The following is a 10140-nucleotide window of genomic DNA, read 5'->3' on the forward strand; positions in this document are numbered from 1 at the left end:
AACCTCATGCTGCCCGACCTCATCAGCAGTGAGGACTCTCCGACACTGTCCCTCCTTCCTCCCGGGTTTTCGACACCAATGGAACAAGGTTAGTAGTTCAGGGAAAGAGGTGGCGGGAACCGGTGAATGTTGAAACATACTTTAATTATAAAATAACCATACACAAAAATAAAGTATAGTGGCACCCCCTCACAGACAACTGTCACTTTACTTTTATTTTGTCTTTGTTTATTTTTGGATTAGAGTTTTGTGTTAAACGTTCACCGGTTCAGGCCACCTCCTTCCTTGAGCTTTAACTTCGTTACACTGGTGCCAAAAAGGAGGGACACGCTGTCGGAGTGTCCTCGTTGCTGATGAGGTCGGGCAGCATGAGGGAGTGAAGACTGCCAATGGCTGTCCGAGGCAGAGGAGTATCGAGCTGTCCACCGAGGAGCATCCAGTACCATCGCATGGCACCACGAGTGAGTGCCTCTCGGCTGGTGAAGGACTTAGTGGCAGTGTGTCTGGGAACCGAACCAAGATTTTTTCCTCTCTCCTCTCTCTCTCCTCTTCCTTCAGTCTGCTTTTCTCTCGCCTTGTCTGTCCTTATCCCCAGGTTCGGCGGCCGCTATGAAGGGTACTCAAAAACATGGTGTCAAGATTAACGTGCTACATCTTTCCTTTGCAGAGCGGAGATACGATTTTTAATATAAAACTTCAGAGCTGACCACTCTATTTTTAAGAGCAAATGGTTCAGCTTCCATACACCTTAAGCAGTCTGCCTTTCCTGGAACTTTCCGGTTCCTAATGAATTTGATCATGTGCTTCTTCACAGCATGTATTTCGTGTTTGCTCCAGGCTGTCCTCTTAATGTGACCTGGGGGGGAAAGAGTACATCAAGCATTTATCTTAGCATTTCACTAGTGAGAAACACTTGCATTACAATGCATCAACCAGTGCTGTTAACTTGAAGCACTAGTTCTATTGCTACAGAACTGTACTCTAATTTTACATTGTTTACCCAAATGCAACTTTATTGTTCCTGCCATCTTGATTGCAGCTGAAGGATCATGAGACTTGACAATTTATAAGCACCCTGAATGTGTGCAGATTCAAACAGTGTTGTGCTTTTTAATTTCACCCATTTTCTCATTTCTTTATAGTAGTTTAACTTTTCATTTCACATAAATATTTGGTGAAACTTATGTTTGTACTATCTTCACAATTTAGATGCTTCCTTCAATTGAGTTCTCCATCTCAAGGTTTTTCCAATGATGCATGCAAAGCACTGACATGGAAAGCAAACTGCAAGCCCAAACTTCCATAAATACACCTAGTCATGTCATTCACACCAAATGGTTTTCAATAAACAAGGTTAAAATAGCTATATATATATATATATATATATATATATATATATATATATATATATATATATATATATACACATATATACACTCACCTAAAGGATTATTAGGAACACATACTAATACTGTGTTTGACCCCCTTTCGCCTTCAGAACTGCCTTAATTCTACGTGGCATTGATTCAACAAGGTGCTGAAAGCATTCTTTAGAAATGTTGGCCCATATTGATAGGATAGCATCTTGCAGTTGATGGAGATTTGTGGGATGCACATCCAGGGCACGAAGCTCCCGTTCCACCACATCCCAAAGATGCTCTATTGGGTTGAGATCTGGTGACTGTGGGGGCCATTTTAGTACAGTGAACTCATTGTCATGTTCAAGAAACCAATTTGAAATGATTCGAGCTTTGTGACATGGTGCATTATCCTGCTGGAAGTAGCCATCAGAGGATGGGTACATGGTGGCCATAAAGGGATGGACATGGTCAGAAACAATGCTCAGGTAGGCCGTGGCATTTAAACGATGCCCAATTGGCACTAAGGGGCCTAAAGTGTGCCAAGAAAACATCCCCCACACCATTACACCACCACCACCAGCCTGCACAGTGGTAACAAGGCATGATGGATCCATGTTCTCATTCTGTTTACGCCAAATTCTGACTCTACCATCTGAATGTCTCAACAGAAATCGAGACTCATCAGACCAGGCAACATTTTTCCAGTCTTCAACTGTCCAATTTTGGTGAGCTCTTGCAAATTGTAGCCTCTTTTTCCTATTTATAGTGGAGATGAGTGGTACCCGGTGGGGTCTTCTGCTGTTGTAGCCCATCCGCCTCAAGGTTGTGCGTGTTGTGGCTTCACAAATGCTTTGCTGCATACCTCGGTTGTAACGAGTGGTTATTTCAGGCAAAGTTGCTCTTCTATCAGCTTGAATCAGTCGGCCCATTCTCCTCTGACCTCTAGCATCAACAAGGCATTTTCAGCCCACAGGACTGCCGCATACTGGATGTTTTTCCCTTTTCACACCATTCTTTGTAAACCCTAGAAATGGTTGTGCGTGAAAATCCCAGTAACTGAGCAGATTGTGAAATACTCAGACCGGCCCGTCTGGCACCAACAACCATGCCACGCTCAAAATTGCTTAAATCACCTTTCTTTCCCATTCTGACATTCAGTTTGGAGTTCAGGAGATTGTCTTGACCAGGACCACACCCCTAAATGCATTGAAGCAACTGCCATGTGATTGGTTGATTAGATAATTGCATTAATGAGAAATTGAACAGGTGTTCCTAATAATCCTTTAGGTGAGTGTGTATATATATATATATATATATACAAAAAAAACACACTCCAGTAGAGCTGCACAACTTTAACAAACTCTGTATTGTCAATGTCAATTAATAGAAATTACATTTAAATTTGCTGTTACACAAGCTGAGAGCTGAATTGCTTTACTGCAATTTTATAAAATCACATTCACAAATTTAAATTAATTTAAACCTAACGCAGCACAAATGTTTACATGACTTCACAAACAGCAGTGAAACAAACATATGAGACTTTAGACCGTTTAAATCTTGCCATTTCATTGTAAAACATACATGTATGGCTTTTGGTTAGAAATAGGGATGTCCCAATCAAGCATTTTGTGCCCCGAACAGTAAATAAACAACTTTTGAGTGATTATTTAAAGAGCGCGCATCAAATATAATGTCACGGTACCAAAACTTCAGTATTCGGTACTGATACCAGTTACATTTCACGGTTCAAAAATATGCTAATATTATAATGTGCTATTGAACACACCAGTTTAGTTTTTTTGTATTATTTTAAAACTTAGTTTAATAATTATTATTTTCCAGAACATTTTTTAAAGTTTAATTTAATTTCATCAACAAAATGTTGAATAAATTCTTAATTTTAACAAGCGAACATAAAACATTTCAACATGTCATCAAATTTTTTTTTGCCAAACTTTTAAAATCAACAGATGTCTTGCTTGTGATACTTTTAATTATTATTATTACAGAGAATAAATATTTTTACTATTAAGTTCAATTTCAGGCATCTAGATGTTATTCTTCCACAATAAGATTGAAGCCTTTAGCGGTTTAATAAATCACACTAGTGCATGTCATGATTTTAATTTGATTAATTGGTCATTTCAGTGTATAAGAATTAACAGAGCACGCATTCAAAATAAGCCTGTGAGCATTTTAAAGCAGTCGTGTGTCAGTCGTACTGTGCGCTGTACCGGATATATTTGCTGTTTTATACTAACGGTACTGCAGAAACACTGGTATCCTTACATCTTTTTTATTTTAGTATCGACTTGGTACGGAAGTACCGGTACTTTTGTCAACACTAATCAAATATGGTAAACAAAAAAGCTTTATTATGCATGTGACATGCTAGAACAGACCTCATTGGTTATCATGCGTCACACACGTTTCAACTTCTTTTCCTTTTACTTTTAATGATGGTTTGCAAACCCACTTGAAGTTGCATTTTCTGCCACCTACTATATGACACCAGTGTGATGGCTTGTGTAAAAAAGGCTCAAGCTTAGGATAGCTTATGCCGATCAGTAAATAAATACTGATCCTTCAGCTCGGCACATTCCTAGCTAGAATATTCAATACTCATCCTTAAAAAACCATGTTGTAAATAGAAACCTGAAACCGGAGAACATTTCAGCCATCAGTCAGTCGTAATTAAAATTAACATACCTCTCTTTTTTTTGGACACTTGGTCTTCTGGAAGTGTGCCGTCTTCACATACAGTGTGCTGTGGTGGTGATTCTGTACTGCAATCTGAAAGTAAGAATTAAGCCAGTCTGAGTGTTAACAAATCTTAGCATTAAACTGACATAAAAATATCCCTCATCTGTTTTTCTTTATTTATTAGTGCTGTTTTATGTGCAACCAAAATAACAGTCATCTCAAGAACACAAAGTGCAGTGTTCCTGGGGACCCACCACTCAAAATGTTTAGGTGTTTTAGACGTCTCACTATTTAAAACACCTGATTCAACTAATCAACTTATTAGTGCTTTAATTAGAGTCATCTAAATTAGTCTGGGAGGTGTGTCCTGAGGACCGGAGTTAAGAAACACTGCTTTAGTGGATAGAGGATTTTGTAATGTTTTTTTAATCCGTAATTTAAATTTACTTCCAACAGATGGGGAATCAGTGTTCGGGCAGTAATTCATTACTTGTACTGAGTTTACTTGCAATGCATTACAGTAAAAATTACTTTCCCTAGTAACTAGTAGTGCAGCTAATTACTAATAACATTTCAGTAATATTACTTTTTGTCACAATTGCTCCCGATTTCAAAACCAACAATCCAATCATCCCTATTTGTAATCGTTGTTGTGCATGCATGTGACGTCACTATTGCAGCAAGCTATCCTAGTCAGAATATGGAAAAGCCTACATCATTTAGCAGCCAGAAAATATAGCCATTATTTTAGTCAGGAGAAAAGTTGACAAACACCACTGTCACATGTAAGTTGGGTAATGGTAATAATGCTGCATCTCTTTAGCTCGGAAATCGGATGTTGGACCTGGGAATGATGTCATACCCAAATTGACTGCGTTACAGTACACAATGGTACTAAAGTCGGACAACTAAGATGGACGTGTCAAGGCAAATAGCCATACCAGTCGATAAAAACATAAAAAGGTGGAATTTTGCACAGATAATGCCGAAGTATCATGCGGTATAGAGGTTGGATAGTACTGCGTTCATGAGTGAGTTTGAGACACAGACACACAGAAGTGCTAATAAACAATACATTCATACTGTTTCATCAACTGTTAATGCGCTGAGCAGCCATATTGTATTCTCAAGTCGGGTTTGTTGCAGTCCCTCGGAGTTTCCGAGTCAGAATTCCGACTTGAGGGGGCGTTCCCTTTAGGGTTGTAGATTTTCACGGTACGATAACAGTCACAGAAAATATCACGGCATTACACAATTAATATTATCAGAAGACAAAGACCCTTAACAGGAGTGAAAACAGAAGGGTTTTTTTTGGTTGAGCAAACACTTTATTATAACTGAAATTTTAAACTGAAATTTTTATTGAAATGGGTAAAAAAAGTCTACCTTTTGAAAATAAAATAAGAAAGCTAACGCAATTATAATAATAAACATGATAAAAAAAATAGCATGTAACTATAACATGTTATATAACTAAAGCATGTTAGTTATATAACATGTTAAAAGAAAAATAACATCAGCTGTGTGAGCTTCATTGTAATGTCTTCTGATTATGCATATGTTCATTTATGATTTGCTGTTTCTCTGAACCAAAGAAATAAAAGCGAACTATCGGTACAATATTGAATTGCATAGCATCAATGCAATCATAGTGCATTAATCAACGGATCGCACTGCATCGTAATAGGGGTGAATTGCATCGCAAGCTGCTTCATATGTATCTTATCGTTGGCTATGCATCGAGATGCGCATCGCATCTGCCTCAGTTATGGAGATGCACATCCCTAATGTGTGTTGAATAAAATGCGCACCTGCATGGACTTCAGATGTTTGCTTAACTGAAAGCATGATGTCAATTAAGCATTACTTTTACCTTAGAACTAGGGATGCTAACGATTAATCAATTAATTAATGGTCGTAGCTTATCGTCCACTCAGAGTTGCTGAGAAAGTTAAAATGCCTCCACTTTGGGGTGTGTCAGTAGCAAGTGTGTATAAACTGTTTATTTCATTGCATGGCCAGTTTAAACATCATATGACACGCAATTATACTTACGGAAATGTAGTTGAGGCAGTATTGCCAACTTAGCGACTTTGTCACTAGATTTAGTACCTTTTCAGATCCCTTTAGTGACTTTATCCAAAAAAAATCGACAAAACTAGCGACTTCTTGGACAAAACTCATCTAGTTTCCAAAACTCGCCGGTACTGCCACACAAGCATGAGGTCTTGCTTTCCCGATGCGTACACATATCTCTCTGCATCTGCTCTGTTCAGCGAGTTGCTGAGAGGAGCAGCGCATTCAGTTAAAACAGATATTCTGTTGCTTCTAATCTGAATATAGCCAAAATCACTTTATGTGTATGGTGATTCTGTCAGAAGACATCGATTATAAATCAGGATTTTAGTGCAGATTAACAGCTTGGAAGGGAGAGCTGGTTAACATGTAGTCTTAATGTAAAAGGCTGACACTAAACAGAACGCAAATACTACACAATTACGTCACGATTATGCTAATTAGCATGTATGCTGCCATCTAGCGACTTTGAGCAGGTTTTAGCTACTTTCAATGAATAGGAGCTGGCAACAGTGTTGTTGCGTGCGCGGGCTCATGCGCAAAACACGAGGAAAAAACTAAACTGGAAATGGCTAAGCAACATGCTAAAATAATTTGTGAATGTAGTCAGAGCAGAAAGTAATAAAAAGATAATCCACACATATTTCAAACCAATTTTCCATCCCTAGAAACAACATAATTTAGTATTAGGCAAAAACAAATGGAACAAACCTTTCAGATTGGAAGTAGACTCCTCTAAATCACTGTCCACTGTAACTTTCGCTAAAAGGTAGAAAACACAGAAATTCATCATTTAAAACACAAGGTAAAACATGTATGTGATTCCAAAGCATTCCCAAAAGCATTCCCAAAAACCCTATATTACAATGTATGTAAACTATTAAAGCATAATAAAAAAACTAAACTAATTTCTCTAAATTAATAAAGTTCAGACAAAGGAAAAAAACTAAAACTAACAGTGTATAGTACCTTCTGGATCAATGTTGATTTCATCAAGACTTCTCCCCTTGAAGTCTGCCAAGCGTCCTTTTTCGAGGGCAAGAAGAATTTTGCTCATTTTGGCCAGCTGAAGGGTGCCCTCAGGTAACCGGTAACACTGACGATGTACTCTAATGTCATGGCCTAGGAAGTCAGCCAGCTGATCGAGCTCTGTGTTGCTCAGATTGAGAACTAATCTGTTGAGGTTACCAATCCGTTTCCTCAACTTTGTGGAAGTTAAAGTTTGAGGATTTTTAGCACTGCATGCACCTGCAAATTCACGGATGCAGTCAGAGCCTCTGAAAAAGGTCATTGTAGACGGACGTGCAAATAGAAAAGGGTTCTCATTCAGTACTCCACACCTACTCCGGTTTTTAATTAGCAGGCTGATCGACTCTTGCATTGAAGGAGTAACAAGTACTGGAACCTTTCTGCCTCTTTTGCCTCTGATCTCTATAGGCTTGAAGTATTGACACAGTTTATATTCCAACTCTGTAAGGGCCATGCTAATATCCGGATGAGCGTCTGATTGGTTGCTGGAGGTGTATGTGGTCAAAGGCATTTGTGAATGTATGTGAGTTAATGTAACCTTGGCCAGTTTTAACCAATGCTGAGATGATGGCTGTGTTGACAAGTGTTTGCGGTAAATTTTCTCTAGCTCATCAAGATACACATGAAGACGTTTAACATCTTCAGTGAAAGGGAGCAAATGTGGGGATTTCCACTTGGCTTCCTCCAGTGTTCGCCGGGCTGTTGAAGAAATGTATTCGGGCCATCGGGTCTGATAAAGTTGTTGGAAGCTGTTCACAACTTTTGCTGTTGCTTTGCCTGCAGTACTTACAGAACCCCCAGAGCAGTTCTTTATGGCGGTCATGTTGTCATCATCCTTGCACGAAGGCTATAATAAAATTGTTTAAAAATCATCACTTATCAGACAAGGTCCCCACTACGCTAAACCTGAAGTGTGTGTATTTAACAAATAGGGGTTTATATAGCTTTCCTAACACACTACAGGTCCCCACAAAGTACGTTACACAAGAAACAGTGTGTAAGACTTACTCAAGATCAAATAAGATACAGACAGACAGATAGATAAATGGAGTGATAGATGGATAGAAAGAGAGATGGATAGAGTGATAGATAAATACATGGATAGACAGACAGATAGATAGATGACAGACTTATAAACAGACAGACAGACAGAGAGATAGATAAACAGATGGATAGACAGACAGACATATTGATAGACATGTGGATAGAGTTAAAGAGCGATAAGATAGTTATAGACAGATTGATTTATAGACAGGCAGACATATTGAAAGACAGATGTAGAGAGTGATAGACAGATTGATAGAGAGATAAATACATGGATAGACAGAGAGACAAATCAGACAGATGAATGGACAGATAGATAGCGAGATAGATAGTTATAGACAGATTGATTGATAGAGAGATTAATAGACAGATATACATATATATATATTAAATACACATACCTCAACTGTATGCCGTGGAATGCCTGCAGTAGTTACAGAACCCCCAGAGCAGTTCTTTATGGCGGTCATGTTGTCATCATCCTTGCACGAAGGCTATAATAAAATTGTTTAAAAATCATCACTTATCAGACAAGGTCCCCACTACGCTAAACCTGAAGTGTGTGTATTTAACAAATAGGGGTTTATATAGCTTTCCTAACACACTACAGGTCCCCACAAAGTACGTTACACAAGAAACCGTGTGTAAGACTTACTCAAGTCAAGACTAGATAGATAGATAAACAAACAGACTGAAAGAGAGAGATAGACACTGATAGGCAGACAGTAGTATTTGATTGAAGACATTCATGTTAATGAGACTGAGGGATAGATTTACAGTTTTTTCATTGGGCTGTACAGTCGCATCATTCTTTAAATATACATGTATTAGTAAATGTACAATTATTTATGAATATCCAGACTTGCACTTAAGAGAGACTTCATTATTGGTTTGACACTTCCTGCTCATATAGCCTAAACATTGCAATGCAAATCTTAAAAGATCGTAAAGGCCTTGAGCTTGGGAAAGGTGCTTTATAAATAAAACATTATTATTATTAAAAATGTCCCTTCACTCTACCCTTCCAAAACAAAAGGGTCTTAAATAGCCTAACTGTAATGTGTAAAATTAGAAAATGTGTCAAATTTTGCCAAACCTTTCTCCAAGGCCAGGCACTGCCTCCATATTCATATGTTATTTCTTCTCCAGGAATGATATCTCTTGATGCAAAAAGGCACAAACGGGATTTTCCCTCGTTCACGTTGTCATCATTGACTAGCCGGCCAGGGGTGGTGTTCTCATGACGTCCATCAATGCTTAAAAAACAAAACATTAACTTTTTTATGAACGTTTAGCCTAACAAACCATAACAAGACACAAATTAGGACATGATCACAGAGAAAATAGATTTTCTTTTTACATGTAAATCTAAAAATTATTAAACGATTTTAAAAACTTACCACCACTCCTTGTTTTGCCGGATGAAGTCAAACATAAAGACAGTATTGTTATTGACCTCTCCTCTGCGTTCAGAGTCAATTAAAGCAATCATTTCCCCCCTATATTCAACAACGAAATCTCCTTTATTAAAAGGGGCAATGCAAACACTCCACGACCTGAAAAAAAAAGAATTGTTAATACAATCTTTTGTAGACATTTAACTAATACACTGATGGTTAACCCACTATAAAGAACTTCTATAATTATGCTTTGTAATAACGAGGGTTTCTACACCATTTGACAATGAATCTCCATGACAACACTACTAATGACTTTTTAAAATCAATTGTTAGAGAACTACTCTCACAAAAAGCAATTTATAACTTCTAAAATGTACAAAAAAATTAAAATTAATAAAAGGAGTAAATGTTTATCTGTAATCCGATTGTAATAAACACACACATATATGACCTCAGAGCCAATGATTATGAAAAGAACCATGGTTTCTATAGTATGTTGGGGGTTGATTTATGATTTAAAAATA

At 37.8% G+C, this 10140-nt stretch overlaps 1 protein-coding gene across 1 annotated transcript; it reads right to left on the reverse strand.

Moving 5' to 3' along the window:
- Positions 1 to 301: 301 nt before the first annotated feature.
- Positions 302 to 9726, reverse strand: LOC127629474 (uncharacterized). The gene is made up of 8 exons (XM_052106573.1): positions 9617 to 9726; positions 9313 to 9472; positions 8618 to 8710; positions 7113 to 8019; positions 6855 to 6905; positions 4074 to 4157; positions 708 to 856; positions 302 to 607 (listed from the first exon to the last, which is right to left on the reverse strand). Exons 1-8 carry the CDS (start codon positions 9706 to 9708, stop codon positions 302 to 304), a joined length of 1842 nt encoding a protein of 613 aa, XP_051962533.1. The 5' UTR covers positions 9709 to 9726.
- Between the last annotated feature and the right edge of the window lie 414 nt (positions 9727 to 10140).

This window comes from Xyrauchen texanus, chromosome 36 (genome assembly GCF_025860055.1).
Source record: "Xyrauchen texanus isolate HMW12.3.18 chromosome 36, RBS_HiC_50CHRs, whole genome shotgun sequence".
Lineage (NCBI taxonomy): Eukaryota > Metazoa > Chordata > Actinopteri > Cypriniformes > Catostomidae > Xyrauchen > Xyrauchen texanus.